The following is a 21,590-nucleotide window of genomic DNA, read 5'->3' on the forward strand; positions in this document are numbered from 1 at the left end:
ATATATATATATATATATATATATATATATATATATATGGCATGTTGTTATGGATATTATCATCTGAAAAGAGATAAAATGAAATTATACATAATATGATACATGATGTGATATGATATGATATTATATTATATGATATAATATGATATGACATGACATGATATCATATCATATCATATCACATCATATCATTAGATATGATAACTGTTGATATGATGTGATGTGATGTGACACAATAAATTATGATATGACCTGATATGAAATATAGCAATAACAAATGTCATAAGCACGCAAGAAGAAAAAGGAAATAAGAAAGAGCAAGTTATAGTGAATAACACAGGTAGAAGCGTGGCTCGGTGACACGTTTACTTACCAGTGAAGTGAAAGACCTCAGAACTATCAGCAGAACCCAACCAAGCAAGACTCAGTGAAGTTTCCAGGGAAGCATTACAGCCCTGCACTGAATATGTCAATATCATTTCCGGTTATTTGACCAGTTTTTATATACATATATATTATGTCATTTATTTTTTCTCTTTGATTATGTTAATTTTCTGGTATCAATATCATGCTACTTTGTATTTTTGTATTTATCAAAATCAAAAGTTGATGCCGATTGTAAACATTATATCCGGCACTACAAACATGGCATCCCGTAGTTTTTCTGTTTTCGGTAGAGTCGCTCGCACATCTCACAACATTGCTGACAACATTGTCAGGTATTATTTTATGCATTTTAGGAATGAATCATCTTTACTTTCTTTTGGCACCCCTTTTCTACCGTGTCTGTCATTTGCGTATTTGCTTCATTTCTTTGTCAACATCTGAAGGTCGTTTGTTTTTTCGTTTATATAACATTGTACACTTTTGTACAAACTTATTTCATTATCACTTTTAGTGTGTCTTGCATTTAAGCTAGAATTCCTGTGGTATACGTCATTATTCTCTTTTTTCAACAGTGTGTGACAACACAATATATGTGCATGCTTCTAGAATGCGTGTATGATTGACAGAAGATGTATTCGTGCACCATGTGTGCGAAGATCATGCTTGAAAACAAAACCAAAATTAAACAGAACAATAGAAGTTAGAACAGCTGCTGCAGCAGTGACATTTTTAAGTCACTGCTTTAGTGTGTTACAATTGTCTTACGAGTTCAGACATCATGTGCGTCAAAATTATTTATACCAATAATTGTGAATTTGCATTAAAGATACGGGAAAAAAATACTTAAAGTTTTATTTGGTGTTGGTTTTTATGGTCTATGAGTGGTGGCATTTTACTTTGAAATCAAATTGTAATAAATCCCAAATCACTTGTGCTTCTATTTTGTATATATAGATAGATAGTGTATACATTGTACAGTTGAAGGACTTTTACATGTGTAACAAGTTAAACAACTAAACAAGTGCAGTCTGCTGTGTCTTCTTCATTCAAGTCACTAATTTTATGTCTGGAGAGTTAAGTCTGTCATTATATTCCTCTAATATGCTGGTTGATGTCTGCATAATAGTAAGGGAGTGTACAAGTTATTCTTCATTTGTGTGTGAAAATGTTAAAATTATCATACTGAATAATTTCCTTTTACATGATTGAAATGTAGTTTTTCTGTTGCTTTTTTTTTTTTTTTTTTTTTTTTTTTTTTTTTTTTAATACATTATTTTTACTTCATCTTAAAATATGATATTTTCTTACCTGAATATTTTCTTTTTAAATGGTAGCTGATCACTGGCATGTTGATCATTTTTCACTCTGATATTTGTTGATGAGCATTTGTGTCTGAAAATGTTTGATTATCTACTGAATATTTTCACACACACACACACACACACACACACACACACACACACAACTGTAATATTATCTTGTTTTTCTTTTAAATTTTATATGATAATTGATCTTATGCCTATGTGGTGATCAGGAAAGGGTGTGCCAGTTATTTATTAGTTTTTTGCTTTGATATTTGTTGACAAGTATTTTAATGAGCCGAAAGAAAATTGTCCATTTCAGCTGCTTGAAGCAGACAAAGTATTTTAAATTGAACTGAATAATGACAGTTTTGTTTTCATCTTCATGACAGGTGTGGAGTTGTTGGCACAGTATCAAAACTCCCCTTGCAGATTGCTCCTGGTTGCTGTTTAACAACATGTTGTCACAGGTAATGCCAAGGTTCTACTTGAAAACAAAACAAAACAAAAACACAAAATAAAAATTGCTGTTTCTGGTGACATTACTGGCAAGTTAATCTGACTGAGACAAAGGACAACAGCATCTAAAGAAACAAAGCAGATTCCTTGTCTTTATTTATTTTTTCTTTCTTTTTCTTTTTTTAATGCAAGAAAAGAAAAGTCAGTGGGGACTGGAAAGGTGGCACAACATAAGGGATGACTGTGCATACACTGACAATATTTCCTCATTTTCACAGAGCAGTTAGTACCTGTGTGACTGACATCAGTTGGCTGTCATATTAGTTTTCTTTTGCAGAGACCGTAACTTGGATTGAAGTGACTTAAATTATTTTACGTTCAATCTTAATTGTGGGATGGAGGCAGAGAATATGGGTGGGGATGGAGGTCTAAAGCTCCTGCATTTTCTGTAATGAACTTGAAAGTGTGAACATGAAATGATGAATACTTGTTAGCATTAATATATATTGTATATATATATATATATATATATATATATATATATATATATTTCTCAATATGCCAATGTATTATACTAGAAGGATTGTCATGTATTATCTTTGAAAATCATATCAGGAGACTGGTGTTGCAGAAGTGTAGACACAATCACTAACACAACACATACTTATAAATATACGTAGTCACACACACACACGCACCTGCACACACACACTCTGTCTCTCTCTCTCTCTCTCTCTCTCTCTCACACACACACACACACACACACACACACTGATGCACAGGCATGCGCTTCCTCAGAATCACAAAAAAAATATTTCTATTTATTATCTGAGGTGATCAATCTTTTTCCCTCCCCAGATCATGGCAAAAGGAGAGGTTTCTGGCAGCTCAGCCCAGTTCTTTACACCAGCAGCGCTCCATGTTTATACAGACGATGGAGACACCGAACCCCAACAGCCTCAAGTTCATCCCAGGGGATGGGGTGCGGGTGTTGGAGGGTGGCACCTTTGACTTCCCCAATCCCCAGTCTACTCATTGCTCCCCTTTGGCAAAGTGTGTGTGTGTGTGTGTGTGTATTGAGAGGATGTGATGTGTGTTTCTGTTTGATGGGTATTTAGTGGGTGAGTTTTTGGTGGATGAGTGTGTATATGTGTGTTTAGTGGGTGAGTGCAAGTAGTATGTTTTGGGTGAGTATGTGTTCATTTGGTGGGTGTGTATGTGTGCACATATATTAGTATGCATGCCGTGCATAAGAGAGTGTGTGATGGGTGTGTGTGTGTTTGTGGGTTATGCATATGTGCATACGCATATGAGAGAGTCTGTGTGTGTTTGCAGACGTGTGTGTAATACTTTCTTGCTTTACATGTACAGTGATGAAGTGTTTCAGAAAGTCATCCTTGTCAGAATTATACAGGATCTGTCTGTTGTTTGCATTTCAGGATGTTGTTCAGAATTGATGGTGTGAAAGGGGTGTTCTTTGGATCAGATTACATCACTGTAACCAAAGTAAGTTCAAAGTAATATCGATACGGTGTTATATGTGGTACACATGGTCATGTGATAATGTATAAATGCAGTCTCAAATCCTTCACCAGTGATCTTATAGATGCCCATGTGCATGCATGTGTGTTTGTGTGTGACTTTTTTTTTTCTTTTTTTTTCCTATTCTTGCTTGTCATCTTTTCTCCCTGAAGCACTGTCTGGTGTGGAAATATAGACAGATTTGCCATCAGGATTTTAGCCACATACTGTGGAAGCTTTGTCACACCTGTGACTGTCTGTACAGGGTCATAAACTGTTTTCCATTAAAACTGCAGCCATTGTCAGGATAGTACATGAAGGTTCGTTCTCCATCAGATCTTCATCGTAACATATATAATCCATCAAGATATGCAGATTGATCCAATGAAGAGGTTTTGAAAACAAAAAACAAAACAAAAAACACCATTACCTGTGTATTTGACGATCTGATCTTGGTGACAGTGATAAGAATAACTGAGCCTGATATTTTTGTATATAATATATATATATATATATATATATTCAGGTGGATGAGGACGTAGAGTGGAAAGTGCTGAAACCAGAGATCTATGCTGTCATCATGGATTTCTTTGCCAGTGGTCTGCCTGTGCTGACTGATGAGCAGCCTTCTGGAGACACAGGTAGGAATCATGTGTGGTGTGTATGATTAATTTATTTTTTAATTAATGATTCTTATTTAAGCAGCAAAACAATTTGAGAGAAGATATTTACCGTAAAGTTTGGTCTATTGAGCGCACTGGTATATAAGCCGCGCGCACCCACTAAATTTAGGAAAAAATTTAACTTCATACCTACATAAACCACACTGGCTTATAAGCCGCACTTATTTCCAGGGTGTACGCTTGAGCAGAGTAGAACTGAATGCTGATCTGAAGGCTTTAATGTGTGGGGATTTGATTTATAAAACGTGAACAGTTAGCACACTATCATGAAGCTCATCCAAAAATTCATGGACAGAAATCATGATTTGGGTGAGTTGAAAGGGAGCTAAGAATAGACGAGAACGTGACACTCCCGGGATCGTTAAAATCCTCAAATAAGCTGCATCATTGTATAAGCCGCAGAGGTTGAAGCAGGGGTAAAAAGTTGCGGCTTATAGACCAAACTTTACGGTAGATTGAAAAAAAGACATTGACTGAAATACCCAATGCAAAATCAGCATTGTATTATATGACCAAAAAAGTAGGAGATGTAGGGAAATATAAAACAAAATATGCTGCAAATGTTGAATTATTTCCTTGAGAATGTGGCTTTTTGCTTTTTTTCCCACCCATTATTGACATTATTGAGCATTTCTTTGTTTATCGGAGGCCACTTTCAAGAGAGAATTTCAAACAAGAAATTTATCTTAAAACAAATTTCCTTGCATGGATAAGAAAATGTGATTTTAATGTCAAGCTAGGCAGAATGAGAGTGAGAGCAAGTATTGTTTTTTGTGTCTCAAGAAAGTAAAGCAATCATTGGAAGTGTAAATGCAGATGTATAATACACTTAAAAGTTGTGAATTTTCTTGCAGTAATCCATCCAGATGATGATGAAACTGTGGCTTTGATAAAGGAACTGCTGGACACACGAATCCGACCCACAGTGCAGGAAGATGGAGGAGATATTGTCTATATGGTCAGTTTTTATGATATACATGTTTGATTTTTAACATGCTGAATCGGGTAGAACTGTACTGCTCTTTCATTTCTCATGAGTTGGTTATTGAGTACTGTATGGCTGAAGTGCATCAGCTTCTCTGAGCAAGGTTTGCCCAGATCCTTGGGAAAGTCTAGCGGGATTGCAAGGTTGGGGGCGGATGGGGGAGGGGGGGGAGAATATTTACAGATGTGTTAAGTCCAACTCCAAGCAAGTTATTCATATTCTGGAAAATAACCTTTCTTTTGTAATGACAGCTGAATATTGTATTTTAGTTAAGTCGGATAAGAATATGAATGGAATTTTTTTTATGACTAAGCAAGCAGATATGTGAATTAAAATAATTGATAAATAAGTAAACAAATAACTACAACAAGACTGTTGATGCAGATTGATGCTCACATCAAGGAGCTTGTGGAGTTTACAATAAACGTTCTACATACATAGATATAGATTCATGCATTCAAGTACAACATGCCAAACACAAACAAGCATGTGTACACTCCTCTTTTGCAACATCTCCATTGGCTCCCTGTCTAGATCAGCACTCTGTGTTATAGATGTATTTACAAAACTGCCCCTTCCTATCTCTGCGGCTGCCTTCACCTCTACACTCCATCTCACTCACTACGATTGGCTTTGGATCCACTCCATTTACGCATACCCAGATTCAAACACTCGACTGTTGGCCGCCGTTCTTTCTCTGTCTCTGGACCTTCCAATTGGAATAAACTTCCTCTTTCGCTTCTTCAAGTCTCCACACTCAGCTCTTTCAAGTCTGGCCTTAAAATCCACCTCTTCCCAAAATAGCCTCCTTTGCCTGCCTCTTCCTTGTCTTTAGTTTCTACAGTTTTAGAGTTATGCATGCGTGTCAATGACTGGTGCGAAAGCACTTTGATTTGTCTCTGCACAAAATTCAGCGCTATATAAATAGTATTATCATTATTATTACACACAAACACACATAAACATGCATGCACACAGCCAGCAGAAGTTCAAGAAGCATGTTAGTCAACACGATGGTAGGCAGACTTAAAGCGGTGTGTTTTGAGAAATTTTTTAAAGTAAAAAGGGGAATTCATGTGACAGACTGAGACAGTTATAACCATACTACTGGGCCAAGATATGAGACAGAGCATTAAGCTTGTGATTTTTTGTTCCTTTGAGGAATTGTCATCTCTCTGGAATCAGCAGTGGAGCATAAAGATGCTGGAGTATACACATTGAAAACAAATTGAAAATGTATGTGAGTGCAGTGTGGTTCATGATATGAAAACACATGGTAAGCAGTTTATGGTAGCCAGTTTGTAATCTGTATATTTTTTCTCTGGAGCTCTTTCAGCAATACATTTAAGGGTAGTGAGCAGAACTCCCAATGCTGGTGTGCAGGGGTTCCAGGACGGTATCGTGAAGCTGAAGATGCAGGGGTCTTGCTCCAGCTGCCCCAGTTCTATAGTGACGCTGAAGAGTGGGGTGCAGAACATGCTGCAGTTCTATATCCCTGAGGTGGTGGGTGTGGAGCAGGTAGGTTTTGCCTGTGTCCGCAGTGATGATGCTGGTTTGTATGTTCATATGTGTGTGTGTGTGTGTGCATACATGTGTGTGTGTGTGTCTGTCTGTCTGTCTTCCAAGAGGATGCTGGTGTCTCTTTCACCTTCTGAAAATTCTGTGCCTGTTTTCTATTGCTTTCTTTGTTTCCAGCTTCTTTTTTTTTTTCCTTTTCTCTGTCATCTCTTCCTTTCTTATATTCTGCCCAGCTGGCCCATTTACTTTTTTTTTCTAGATAGATTGAATATAGTTTGTCTTTTTCTGGGCTTGATAAATTTGGGGAATGTTACTACATCATATTCTTTTTTTGCGCCTACGACTGTCTGAAGTGCCTGTTGACAATTGTTGGTTTTGTTTACCTTTTGCTATATATTATGTTGTTGATTATGTTTATGTTCAGTTGCTTGTTTGTTTTTGTGTGTGAGAGGGTCGTTTGTTTTGGTTTTTTTTAATCCTGTGGTGAATAATTGATCGAATGGTTGATGTCAGAGGTATGTTCTAGGTTTGTGTGTAAGAATTTGACTGTACTTGCAGGTAAATTTCTGTTCCAGGTGGTTTTTGGTGGTGGTGGTGTTGTTTTGTTTTGCTTTTAATTCTACAAGATTGATATTTACAGTTTTCAGCCCTGATATGGCCCTGTGTAGTCAACTGAGTTTTAAGCAACAATGAAAAACGTATTTATCTAAAGTATACATTGTCTGTGTCAGTAATTTGTGTTTGTGTCATTGAATATGTGTGGACATAATTTTAAGTACTGTCACAGTCACAATAGTGAAATCATACGCATTATTAATGCAGTGTTGTATACTTGAACATGCCTGACTGCATACAAAATTACTGATCAAATGAATTTTTTATCATCACAACCATGAAAAAATGTTTGTGTTGTGGCACGAGATATAGATGTGTATGCACATACACACACATGTACACACACACACACACACACACACACACACACACACACACATTCACGCACACATGCACCACACACACTTGCGTGTGAAAGATATATTGAATTCACACACACACGTGTGTGAAAGGTAGAACTTATTTCTAATTCGGTTACATTATTTATGATAATAATGGTAAGAGCTGGAACAAAGTATATCCTTGGGCTTCTTCTTTCTTCCTTTGGTAATAACTCTCTAGCTATGACTGTAAGTTTTCTCTCTCTGTGAAATTTGAGCCGTAGAGGTTCCATGACATTATCTGGCACTGTCATAAACTGGAGTAATTTTTTGCACTGTTATGTGTATGTCTGAACATATGGATCTCTGTTCTTACATCCTGGATGTTACACATGTGCAGGTGACAGATGAAGTGGATGACGTAAACAATGAAGAGTTTCACAAGCTGGAAGACAAGCTGAATGAAGGAAAGTGAGAAGGCTGATGAGAATGCTGAATGGACACTCACATTAGTAGGATCAGCGTCTAAACACTTGTCTATTGGATACAATCAGAAAGTGCTTCGGTTTCAGTAGTGTCTTTTTGTTTTTGTTTAATATAACATGAAAAAGAAAATTAGGATTACTGTCACTGTTTTTGTATTATTTTCACTTCAGCTTTTGCTGTGATGAGTAGGGATTTTTTTTTTCTCTGAAAGCACTTAATTTTGGACATAGACCTGCAACTGCTCCAGTTTGGTGGAAACAACTGCAGCACACTGTGGCGGTGTTTGAACATGTTAAATGCCAGTTTGCATGGCAGATACAATGTACAGTGTCTTGGAGCAGTGTATGTGTGTGTGTGTGTGAGTGGGGAGGGGGATACCTGCTGGAGATGAAAAGTGTATGCAGGCAAGAATGCCTGCACTGAGCTCAGACTATCACTGAAATCAACAGTGAGAATTTTGCCTGTCCTTGCAGGTGGGAAGGAGCAGTATTAATGTGCAACCGTAGCTGTAAAACCATGCAGTCTTTTCTTGTTTATTTTTATAAGTATTTTTTATAACAAATTTAGGCAGAATAGTTACATAAAATAGAGAGTGGAATGTGCAGTGTTTGGCAAAAGAGTTGTGGCTAGAACTTAGAGAATGTGTGTTGAAACTGTCAACTGCTGCTGTGGTGAGGAGTAGTTACAGGTGCCTGTTAGAATGCGTAATTCTTCTGTTTTTAAATGGGGTATTCCACCGCTGCACTGTCATTCAGGAGTGCTATTTTCTCCTGCTCATCATCTTTAAAAATTCTTCTTTTCCCTCCTGTCTTTTTCTCCTCCATCTTTTTTTTTTCCTATTATCTCTATCCTTTTCTTTCCTCCACCCACTCCTATTCTTTATTTTCTTCATTGTCATCCATTTTTCTTTGTCATCATTATGTCTTCTCCTCCTTTTTTTTCTTTACCATTATCTACTTCTTTTTCTTGTACGATGGCTTTTTTTTTTCCGCCACTCTTCTTTCAGACCCTGGAGACAGGTGCTTTCCACAAATTGAAACTGTCTGCGGACAATGCATTCAGAAGTAGAATTTAGGTCAACACCTTGTTTGCAATTCACTGTGATATTGCATTATGCTGTATGAATCGAACATCAGCAATCCTTCAGAATGGGATCATGGAAGGAGCAGTTCGCAATAGATCAGCAACACGTAGAATTGCTGTTGTTATTGAAGTATATTTTGTTTCCAGTGAAGGTGAATCTTGTCATTGTAGTGTGTTTTGTATCCAGGAGCATTCAGACTTTTGTTGATGTGTACATATGAACAGCTGGCGACGGGAAAATATTGCCATTTGATATTGCATTGCCTATTGCCAGCTTTCCTATTTGTCTACCTTCCACTTTCTCTGCCCATTCTATACTTTTTTCCTCCCTGCTGAAAAACGTTTGGTAAAAGTATCTGAAAGGTTGTGTTGCTGGAAAAGATTGATGTTTGTAAATAAAAGAAAATGATGACTGTGTTGATTCAGTGTTCCTCCTTTATTTTTTACATATTTTGGGGCCGGATTTCATATTTTCTGTCATGTTTGTGTGCATGCACAGAGAGAAAAGGAGAGTGGGGAAAGAACTGAGAAATTTGCATCTTAATTACATGTGGTGAAAAACAGAAGTGAGCTTCACACACACACACACATGCACACACACACATGTGCACACACACAACATGAACACTCACACCCACACACACGCACACACACACAATTCTATGTCATAAACTATATATTTTAGTGTGTAAATTTTAGTGTGATTTGGACTGCAGCAGAAAAATAAATGTTACTGCAGTATTGAAATTATACCCTGTGCGGAGGTAAAAAGTTTCTTTTGGTTATGCAAGATGTTCCAAATCAGATCAAAACAACACAAGTCTGTCCTGTGAGAAATCTAATTGGTGGGCTGCACTGCAGCAGCAAACTTCATCAGGCATGACTTAGTCAAAAGAGGATGCGACACATTTTTTAAATACTAATCTCCAACTGTCACTGATGCAAGAACGCCGAAGACAGCTTTGACTCGAAATGCTGTGTAAGATAACGGGCAGCATGCATGATTCCATCAAAGGCCTACTGCAGATAGGAGAGCAGGAGAGAAGTCAAAACAACAAAGTTCTCAGGGTATGTGACACAGGACATATCGCACTGTGTGACAGTCAAAAACAGCCATGGTTAAGGATGCCAAACCTGCAAATATTAAACAAAATGGGGGTTCGTTTTTGTGTGTGTGTGTTTTGTTTTTTGTTGTTGTTCCTTTTTTTTTCTTTTTCTTTTTTTCTAACCACTGTAGCGATGAGGACAGCCTAATGCAGCCTCCTGGTGTATTTTTATCGGCAGTTGGCAGACTAGGGACTTATGTGATGCCACACGAGCAACTGCCGTAACATTGTTTTTAACATGTTTCTAGCCCATCACAAACATGAAGACAAAATACAGGAGTCTGGTGCACATCCCAAGTTGATAAAGCAGCCAGTTTTTGTTTCGGTAAATAGCTGCAACACCACCAAAGTGGAGTACCCAGATGCAGTTGTGCCACAAACGTGAGCTCTTATTTTATCAATTGTCAGGTTTTACCCAGGTGAGTTTTTGTGTATGGAAGGGATGGAAGGAATTAATAAAACACCTAGGAGACAGATAGAGGTTAGTGCAGATTACAGTAATTTATTGTATGCTGTTTGTAGTGAATCCCTCGGAGAAAATGACAGGAGCACAAAGCGTGCCAGGCACACGTTGTTGAGCAAATAGTGATGTGAGCAGACTTACTTCGGAAAACAAAAACGGTCCCAAAATGTTATAAACATCTGCCAGCGCTTAGCTGGTCACAAATCACGGGACAACAGCTTTCCAGCAACGAAATGGCATGAACAGTAATAAAAGCATAACAGTAAAGACCCAACCTTATCTTATCATGATTTTGAAGATCTCAGAAACGTGATTTGACCACAAGATAAGACACATATGACCTTCCCAATTGTCCCACGCTCCCGTAATATCTGACATCCGGTGACAGCAAAGATCGGTCAGCTTTAATCATTGCTGCCAGACTTCCCCCAGCTGTTAACAGAATCTAGACAGTCGCAGAATGCAGTCATTGTTTCCTCTTGCTTTGATCCTTGCAGGTAACTCTGTTCATTGTGTGCGTGTGTGATATTAAGTGAGCTGTTTTGAAAACAGTCGATCTGTATTGCCCAGTCATACAACATATCTGTACGTCTATCTATTTAGACCCATTACTCGTGGAAAGGTGGCAGTATATATTTCCAAGCAGATTGTCTGCAATAAGTCATCACATTTTATTCCGATTAGATATTCCACACAATGTGTGCATGATAAGATTAATACTAAAAAATATCAGAACAACAGTTGATTTATCGCTCACAACCAGAAATCCTCTCAAAGGCACCATAGACAACATATGCACTGTCTAGACCGAAACCTATATGGCGAGAACGTCTCCATGAAATACATGATGATACTCCTGCGTGCACTTGTTGTGTGTGTGTGTGTGTTTCCGTCTTTCTGTACTGAAACAAGTGAGACATGAACATTCACAGCGGATTTGGAAATGATGTGTAATCGCAAGATACTAAGCATCAGATGTCTGGATTCTCCCGTCGTGTCCGACGGATGAGTAAGTAGGGCAGGTCATTTTTTTGTGGGAATGAAGACCCATTCTTGAGGCACAGGGTCGTCCACGGACACTTCATGGAATGGAGTCCTGCAAGGATGGGCCCTGTTTCCTCTACGGTTGTGCATGCATACTCTCTGTCTCTCTGTCTCTCTCTCCCTCTCTCACACACACACACACACACACACACAGAGAGATACACACACACACACACACACACACACACACACACACACACACACACACACACACACAAATAAAATGCACACTCTCTTTCTTCTTTCTCAGTCTTGATTGCAACATTGACGGGCGCAATAGTCGAGTGGTTTAAGCGTTGGACTTTCAATCTGAGGGTCCCGGGTTCGAATCACGGTAACGGCGCCTGGTGGGTAAAGGGTGGAGATTTTTCCGATCTCCCAGGTCAACGTATGTGCACACCTGCTAGTGTCTGAACCCCCTTCGTGTGCATACGCACGCAGAAGATCAAATACGCACGTTAAAGATCCTGTAATCCATGTCAGCGCTCGGTGGGTTATGAAGACACGAAAATACCATCATCGGCAAGGCGATGTTGGTCGTGTAACGGAAAGAAGAAGATGTGCATCCATATGTATACAGGTCGGCAGCCTTACATTGAAACAGTTCTGAGTTCTTTCTCAGTCTTCCTGTCTCTGTCTTTGTCAGTCTGTCTGTCTCTCTCTCTCTCTCTCTGTCTCTCTCTCTCATATAATTATCATGTCACATGCATGATCCTGTGTGGTGCTTGCAGGCGCAGTTGCCAGTCCTGTGCAACTGCGTGCTGTGTCTCGCTGTGACAAGTTCTGCACTGAGCAGTACGCCCCTGTCTGCGGCTCCGATGGAAAGACTTACTGTACGTATAGTGGACTACACACACACACACACACACACACACACACACACACACACATGAGAGAGAGAGAAAGAGAGTAGAGAGAGAGAGAGAGAGAGAGAGAAAGGACTGGGCACCCCGATATCGACCGTATTTGATTAGCAAAGTTTTAATGAGAAAGACTTTTTGATTAAACAAGGGAAACCATATTGCTCCGAATTAGAGGCTGAACGATCATCTTTTTAGTTGCTTTCACGGATTATTTTCTTTCTTTCTTTTTTTCTGGTCATGTAGGTCTAGAGTTGGGTGGGGAGGGGGTGAGGGGGGGGGATGACTGGCGAGTAAGCGGTGATGGTGGTACCTATTCAAGTGTTATAATTGTTTGCGAATCATATAAAATCATATCTTTTTGTTTATTGTCCAGCTTCGGTGTACAGTAGCCATTCAGTTCAGGGCGGATTCAGTTACAGGTCGGTTCTTAACACCGAAGAGAATGCAAAATAATGCCGGTTTGAAGCTGGGTTGGCAAAAGAACCAGTTCGCTCAAGTCTTACTCAAACCATCAGATGACGTAAAATTCAAGTAAAATTAATATTGTTGAACTGACACGCCGTATCAGACCACGTAAAAACATTTTGTTAAAAGTCTGAAATGTGGCCTTCGCCAATAGATGCACGACAGTTAATCAGTACTAGACTTTGATGACTGAATCGGTTCAGTGTTAACCGACTCAGTGGACTTGATTTATGAAACGTTCAGCTTTGAAATTTACTGGTGAAGAGTTTTATTGTTCTTGTAATTATTATTATTATTATTATTAATATAATTATCATCATCATTACATTATTTTCATAATCATTATCATGGTCAATATTGATTATTACCATTAGATTTTGCTCTGTGACAGCCAACATGTGCTTCCTGTCTGTGGCGGCCTGCCAATATCAGGAGAAAGGTATGACCTTGACCGCCGCCAGTCACGGCGAGTGTGGCGCCAACCACTTCCTTCACGTGGACCAATCAGCTTGCAACTTGATCTGCGACGAGGAGAGAAAACCTGTGTGCGCTTCTGATGGCAATGTGTATGGTGAGTGGGGAGGGGGTGGGGGGAACAAGAAGATCTAATAAAAGCCAGTAGGGATACATGAAAACGTAAGACATGAAAAAAATTTCAAATTTCAAATCAGCGGAACTTGAAATGGCAAAACACAAAATATTAACCCATGCAACTCTGTAGGGAGCTTACAGCCTCGGCAGGCGTCCATTCCATACTGATGCAGAAAAAACCCACAGAAAATGTTTTTTTCCCCTCCAAATCATGTGTGGACAGATCCAGAAATGCTGCAGAAAAAGTCTTTTTCTTAGGGTTCATGCATGAGTAGGAACATGTAAACTAATTTAATTAAAATTAGTGACACATTTTTAAGTCAGCGCAATACTGGGGCGCAGGACTCAATGAGTTAACTGCATAAACTTGAAAAGAAATAAAAACAATCAAACGACGTAATTTCAGGAGGAAATAACAATTGGAACTGGATGAGCCATAACAGAAATCGCCAGTTAAATAGAATTCATGATCATTGTCAGGAACGCTTTTTATTTCAAGAAGTGAGATTTTTTAAATTACTACTGGTGTTAAACAATGTATGGAATTGGAACTTGACGCTTTTTTGTCAGGTATTTACTTCGGTATTGAAATGGTTTGTTAAATAATCCATGTAGAGCTTGTCGAATAAGGTAGAGTCATTTTCTATAGATTACCCACATGCCAATAATTCCCATAGTTATGGTTCACTGGTAGATGCATGGACAGTATCAGCAGAGATTAAAACCAAGGAACATGCTCACATATAAAAAAAAATCTCTCTCCCGGTTTAACTTCGTCAAAACTGCTAATTATAAAAATATGGACTTCTTTTTTAAATGAGTTGTTGTGTTTTTTGTTGTGGTTGTTTTGTTTTGTTTGATTTTTTTTTCCAAGTGTGTTGAATGCAAGTGCACCGTTTCAAATACTGAGCCTAAACCGTTATACTGGACATTGATTAAAACCTGAGTTACTGCTAGTACTTCTACGACTACAACCAGAACTAGACGGCTGCTATTACCTCAACCACTGTTAGGCAACGTACAATGAATACCAATTACAAACGATACTGCAGCTGCTGCTGTTCTTTCTTCAGACAAACCTCAGTTCAATGAAGAACAAAACAAAAATCAAGTTCTCCTCTGCAGACATGAGAACACATTATTATCATGGTAGCCTTACTGTATGGTGGTACCAGTGTGTGTGTTTTGTTGCAGATAACACGTGTCTCTTCAAACGTGCTGAGTGCGAGGCGGCCAACAACAACACGCGTCTCTCCATTCTGCTGTATGGTGATAGCTGCCCCACCCCCACAGTGGTAAGCAATTATAAGCTTGCTGTTGTTAAAATCAGTTTCAGTTTCAGTTTAGGAGGAAGGTGGCAGAATGGTTAAGACGCTCAGCTGCCAATACAGAGAGTCCGTGAGGGTGTGGGTTCGAATCCCGCTCTCGCCCTTTCTCTTAAGTTTGACTGGAAAATCAAACTGAGCGTCTAGTCTTTCGGATGAGACGATAAACCGAGGTCCCGTGTGCAGCACGCACTTGGCGCACTGAAAAAGAACCCATGGCAACGAGAGGGTTGTCCTCTGGCGAAATTACGTAAAATGAAATCCACTTTCATAGGTACACAAATATGTAAGCATGCACTCAAGGCCTGACTAAGCGCGTTGGGTTATGCTGCTGGTCAGGCATCTGCTCAACAGATGTGGTGTAGCGTGTATGGATTTGTCCGAACGCAGTGACGCCTCCTTGAGAAAGTGAAACTGAAACTGAAACTGTTAAAATCATTCGCGTGCATGTACACACACACACACACACACACACACACACACACACACCACCATGATGATGACGACGACAATTATGACGACGACTTTTAATATGACGACGACGACGATGATGATGATGATGACGACGACGAAGATGGTGATGACGACGATGATGACGACGACGATGATGATGATAATGACGATGACGACGATGATGATGATGACGATGATGATGATGCTGTATGTCTCACACAGCCCGACTGCTCCAAGTACCAGGTGGACACGTCTGACATCGCCGTGGAGGGCGGGATCAGCTTGAAGCCTTCCTGCCCCCACACCCTGGACTACGTGTGCGCCTCTGACGGCCAGAGCTATGCTAGCGAGTGTCAGCTTTGTCACAGCATGGACGTCAACCAGGGTCAGTTGTGTTGTGTTGTGTTGTGTTGTGTTGTGTTGCTGCTGCTGTTGGTGCTGTGTGAATGTGTGTTGGTTTTGTGTGTGTGTGTGAGATAGAGAGAGGTGGGTGGGGGGGTTGTGTGTGTGTGTGTTGGAGGGGGGTGAGGGATTGTGTGTGTGTGTGTGTGTGTGTGTGAGGGAGGAGGGGGGAGGGATTGTGTGTGTGTGTGTGTGTGTGTGTCCCAACCAGGGTCAGTGCTGTGGTGCTGCTGCTGTGTGTGGGGGAAGGGGGGGGCGGGTATGTGTGTGTGTGGTTGTGTGTGTGTGTGTGTGAAGGGGTGTGGGGGGTGTTGTGTGTGTGTTTGTGCGTGTGTTGGGGTGTGTGGGGGCTGATTGTGTGTGTGTGTGTGTATGTGTGTGCTCGCGTGCGTGTGTGCGTGTGTGGAAATTGACATTCTATCTGCGGCAATACTTCCTATCGAGTGCATCAGCTGTACCTTTACGATATAACGTTGGATAGAAAGTCCCGGGAAAGGGGGGTGGGGTAATCTGGATGAAAGGATGGAAACAAAGAAAGACAAAGGAAAGATACTAATAAGATCAGTCATTGGCCAACAAAGGAATAAACCGAGGTTGAAAAGGAGGGATAAGATATTTAGAAAATAAACCATTGAAAAAAAAACAACCGAGGTTGAAAACGAAAGATACTGATACTAACAATATACCAACAAAAAATAAACAGAAAGTGATGTTCAAAAGGAAAGACAGGATACTAAACAAAACTCTTCTTCTTTTTCTTCGTTCGTGGGCTGCAACTCCCACGTTCACTTGTATGTACACGAGTGGGGTTTTACGTGTATGACCGTTTTTACCGCCCCGCCATGCACGCAGCGATATTCCTTTTTCGGGTGTTGAACAAATATAAACAGAAAGTTATGTTGAAAAGGAAAGATTAGATACTAAAAACAGCAAAAAAATAAATCATCGGCATGGTTCGTTTATCTATGGTCTGTTCATCTAAGATGATGGTATTAGACTGGAACCATCAACAAACAACTGAATAAACCGCGAGGATGAACCAACAACAAACAACTGAATAAACCGTGAGGATTAACTCAGTACAAAACTAGGAGAAAAGAACCTCTAACATAACACTTATACTGCATTCTGTTGTTGTTGTTGCAGTGGACCTGACCATCAGCTACAGTGGGGTGTGTCACCAAAGCGCCACCCACCTGGGATCCGGTGCCGTGAGTCCCTTGGACGCTCTCTTGAATCAGCTGCTGCACCATGGGGGAGAGGATCCTTTGGTCGGCTGAAGCTCTCCAACTTTCCTTGTTCTCCATTAATCAATAAAAAGCAATAAATAGTCGTACCAGCATTCTGTGTGTGAGTATATTTTGGGGAAAGATTGTAGATGATGAGAAATAAAAAGTCGTACCAGCGTCATGTTATCTTTCAATGTCTGAGTGTGTTTGGGAAATAATTTATCGTAGATGATTTAATTATTTTTATAGGCGTACCAGCATGATGTATCGTTCTGTGACTCAGCCTCGACCACATCACCCTTCGCGGAACAGACCACAGCCACGAACAACTTGACCTTAAGGGCGAAATGCCAATAGGTCGTTAAACTCGCCCATACGACCGAGCTAGCTATAGACATATATGTAGTGTAGATATATCTCTCAGTGTGAGTATCTCGAGAGACTGCAGAACGTGAAAACAGCAGGCTTCGTGTTTTTCGACTTTTTGCTTCATATTTTAGTTTTCTTAAATCTTTTGCGCACTCACCTGTACTGAGCACCTGTTCTGAATCTAAACCCGCGATCACACAGGTACATATGATCTTGCCAGCGAATTCACGTACGACAAGGGCAAGCAGAGGCCAGTCAAACTCAGGTTTAATTGTTTGGAGCTGTCGAAACTTTTAACTATGATTTATACTAAATACCACTTATTGTACATATGATGACATTTCATTAATTTATACAGTCAGTGTTTGGCCAGTACGGTTGTAGCAATAGGAGGCTTCAATTGAAGAAATGGAGGACAGCAAACTGTGAAATCACGTGACATTCTGTATGGAGCCCCCGAGTACTTGTGTGAATCACCTTTAGTATGAAAAAAAATGATAATAATGATAATGAGTGAACAAATATTACGCAGATGTGGAAGATGTAATGACTATTTGTTACCTGTCTAGGAGTGAAACACTCATACTAAATTCACATATAATATCCACAATCTATGACTTTCACCCGGTGCTGTCTTGGAGCGGGGAAGGAGCCGGAGAAGGTGTGCTCATCATGTACCAGTTGCAGTCAACCAAACATATTCACAATAATGAATAATGTTCAAACTATGAAACGAAATGTACGTTGCTTAGGTTTCAGTACTAAACACACAAAGCTCCAGCAGTTTCCTTCTCGTTGTATCCTTTTGACTGATGAGACAATGAAAGCAGACGGGTATGATCAAACGCAACGCAGAAATCATTCTTCGTGTCCCGATCACAAAACACTCCAAAAATAAGTAGTAGTCTTATATGGCGACACGTTCGTCATATGAACCGTCCACTGTCTTTTTCCTCACGTGTAAGAACGAATTCAACGCCTCTGCATTATGGGGTTCACAAACGCGCGGGGACTGAAGATAGAAAAAGTGTCAAGGCCCACATGTTTGCTTCTTTTGTTTATGTCTATCGCCTTCGACATTGCTCGCATTTGGGATGAATGGTAGATGTGCATGCGCAAGGTCCAATTAAGATGGCTATAGAACTCTCAAGGGGTCTGTTGTCTAAAGTCGAGCCTTCATTTTTTCTTCTTTTTAAAAATTTATTTTTCTTTCTTTGTTTACTTTTTATTTTATCCTTTTATATATATTTATTTTATTTTTTTTATTTTATTCGTGGTTGTTGTTGGGGAGGGGAGTGGGGGATATAAGAAGAGAAGACATAAAAAGAGAAGACTAAGAAGAGAAGATATAAAAAGAGAAGATATTAAAAGAGAAGACAGTGCCTGGAATGACACAAACAAATGTCATTAGTACAACATGTAAGCACAAGTGAATAGTAAAGCACATGTATACATATTACATGGAAAGACTACCACTTGGTAATGGATATGTGTGAAGACCAAACACTGACATCAAATGGCATTTCTAATACATTTAAATAGTGCAGTTAAAGTGATTGAAGCTATGCTGATTTAGTGAAAGTACACTGACAGTATAGATTAGGTAAACCTTATACTGTGTCAAAGTGACTCAAATGAATCAGTTTATCATGTAGCACTATACTGGAGTAAGCTATATAGGAGAGGGCATGATAACTAAATTACAATTAACAGACTGATACATATCAGGTGGTTTTAACCAATAACTGATATTAATCCAACACTATATTGTAATCATGACAGAATACTACACACATCTTAGAGTACTGAGAATCAGTGAAACACCAACGTTCATCAGTGACAGCAAATGAGAAAGAACACATCATACACTCACTAGAATATTCTGGAACAAACTATCAGTGTCCAGAGACGTCATTGACTGTGACGTTAAGAAGAATTAAATGGAATACTGCTCCAAGCATATGACGACATGGTGATTATTTAGATCAATCATAGCTGAGCTGTGACTAACATGTCAAAGCAATAACTGAACAAAGCAATAACTGAACATACTCATATGAACACAAGTACTGTGTCGAAGAATACATTTTACAAATCATCAGCACATTCTACACAATAGTACTTACAGCGATACGTAGCGAGATGTCAGCCATTGTGGGGACACACACGACAAACACACTGCTCTCGACACAGCAAGAGAGAGAGAGAGAGAGCAGCTCTGGTCAGATGACTGACCAGGTATGAAATGACCACTCATCACTCACTGTGCCAATTTATGCAGGTTAAGCGGACCACAAAGACAATCACGTGTGCTGTGAGCAGATCGGCGCTAATCTGGCCAAATCTGACAACAACTGTGTTTCTTACAAGGTGTTCAGTGACAGATTTCTAAATGATTCCTGAACCGATTTACGTCGGATAAGTTGCAAAAGAAAGAGCTCAACGCCTACTTTCTAATGAGTGTAAAATGAAGTGTTGATTTTGTAAGATGAATTTATAATCTTAATTTAAGTCACCTGAATAGGGTCAGTTTTAACAAGCTCGTCACTGAAAATTACAAACTGCGTTAAATCAGTTTAACGTAGGCAAACACAAATGGAATAGACTTAAAGATGGAATCGTGACGATTCTGCCAGTATATAATACTTGTAGTTTACTGATCTGACAAAAGATATATTAGTTAAATACGGTGGACCAGAAACACAGATTCCAGCTCAGCCAATAGCATACGGAGACTCTGGTCCAGGAGTAGGCTGTCTGGTGAGAACAAAATGATGTAAGCAGCTTTGCGTTCAAACTGGGAGTGACGTCACACATATTCTGCCTGCTGGTTAGTTGTGAAAACTGTTGTCTGCTAATACAGCTTGTGCGTGAGGCAAGCTAATACAGCTTGAGGCAAGTTTTGGAGCAAGCATAGCGCTTGGTCACATTAAAAAAAATCCCAAAAGAATGTTATCAAGGAACAAACAAGTAAAAGCAGATGTAAATTGTAATGATATAAACGATGTGCTCAAGTTATTGGTTCGAAGTTTGCATGGTTATTGCACATCGTGTGCAACATTGAACATTGAACATCGCGTTATATATAATTATATATGATAATATATATACATATATCTTCGCATCTAGAACATCGCGTCATACAGACGTAGGCACACACACACACACACTGATTCGCGTCGGCATATAGGCCTACATCAGTGTGGCTCGCAGACACAAAAATCGATCATCACTCAATCGGCTCCTCGGAAGATGACCACTGATGTATGACCGCCGCCGAAGTTGTGAAACAAATTGACAACTGTTCTCAGGGTTGACGGGCACAGTATCAGTATCAGTAGCTCAAGGAGGCGTCACTGCGTTCGGACAAATCCATATACGCTACACCACATCTGCCAAGCAGATGCCTGACCAGCAGCGTAACCCAACGCGCTTAGTCAGGCCTTGAGAAAAAAAAGAAAAGAAAAAAAAAGGTATATATATATATATATATATATATATATATATATGTATGTATACATATATATATATATATATATAGAGAGAGAGAGAGAGAGAGAGAGAAGCGTACATACATAAATAAATAAATAATAATTATGAATGGGAAAAAAAGAAAAGAAAAAAAAAAGATAGTAGTAATGAAAATAATGATAAAATAATAATAATAAGAAGAAGAAGAAGAAGAAGAAGAATAAAAATAATAATAAGAATAATACTAATAATAATAATAAATAAATAATTAAATAAATAAGACAACAATGATGATAAATAAGCAAATAAATATAAAACATGAAGACACACATTCACACATACACCCACACATGCATAACAGATATGCCCCCAAAACGCAGTTTCATAGATATGAAAGCACAGTCAAATACATATAAACGTACATGAGCTCCAATACACACACACACACACA

The 21,590-nt window shown here is 39.3% G+C and overlaps 3 protein-coding genes across 3 annotated transcripts in view; 2 read left to right on the forward strand and 1 right to left on the reverse strand.

Annotated features, from left to right (window-relative positions):
- Positions 1-452, reverse strand: part of LOC143283906 (UPF0728 protein-like) — a 5,956-nt gene extending 5,504 nt beyond the window's left edge. The window contains exon 1 of the mRNA XM_076590322.1: positions 374-452. The gene's annotated coding sequence lies outside the window, so the exon portion shown is untranslated. The remainder of the gene's footprint in view (positions 1-373) is intronic.
- A 179-nt stretch (positions 453-631) lies between these two features.
- Positions 632-9,771, forward strand: LOC143283901 (NFU1 iron-sulfur cluster scaffold homolog, mitochondrial-like). The gene is made up of 8 exons (XM_076590310.1): positions 632-719; positions 2,081-2,158; positions 3,006-3,200; positions 3,587-3,653; positions 4,195-4,309; positions 5,206-5,309; positions 6,720-6,854; positions 8,190-9,771. Exons 1-8 carry the CDS (start codon positions 646-648, stop codon positions 8,262-8,264), a joined length of 843 nt encoding a protein of 280 aa, XP_076446425.1. The 5' UTR covers positions 632-645; the 3' UTR covers positions 8,265-9,771.
- Positions 9,772-10,826: 1,055 nt separating this feature from the next.
- On the forward strand, positions 10,827-17,350 carry LOC143284116 (ovomucoid-like). The gene is made up of 6 exons (XM_076590803.1): positions 10,827-10,845; positions 12,703-12,804; positions 13,691-13,870; positions 15,085-15,185; positions 15,891-16,053; positions 17,217-17,350. Exons 1-6 carry the CDS (start codon positions 10,827-10,829, stop codon positions 17,348-17,350), a joined length of 699 nt encoding a protein of 232 aa, XP_076446918.1.
- Positions 17,351-21,590: the final 4,240 nt, after the last annotated feature.

The sequence above is a fragment of the Babylonia areolata genome, chromosome 1 (genome assembly GCF_041734735.1).
Source record: "Babylonia areolata isolate BAREFJ2019XMU chromosome 1, ASM4173473v1, whole genome shotgun sequence".
Lineage (NCBI taxonomy): Eukaryota > Metazoa > Mollusca > Gastropoda > Neogastropoda > Buccinidae > Babylonia > Babylonia areolata.

Bases quoted from the DNA above. Each gene is read 5' to 3' on its own strand.
- LOC143283901 (XM_076590310.1), top strand. From the start codon at position 646: ATGGCATCCCGTAGTTTTTCTGTTTTCGGTAGAGTCGCTCGCACATCT. The intron at 3,654-4,194 runs GTAAGTTCAAAG...ATATATATTCAG, and splicing joins ATTACATCACTGTAACCAAA to GTGGATGAGGACGTAGAGTG. The intron at 4,310-5,205 runs GTAGGAATCATG...ATTTTCTTGCAG, and splicing joins GCAGCCTTCTGGAGACACAG to TAATCCATCCAGATGATGAT.
- LOC143284116 (XM_076590803.1), top strand. The intron at 12,805-13,690 runs GTACGTATAGTG...GCTCTGTGACAG, and splicing joins CTCCGATGGAAAGACTTACT to CCAACATGTGCTTCCTGTCT. The intron at 13,871-15,084 runs GTGAGTGGGGAG...GTTTTGTTGCAG, and splicing joins TTCTGATGGCAATGTGTATG to ATAACACGTGTCTCTTCAAA.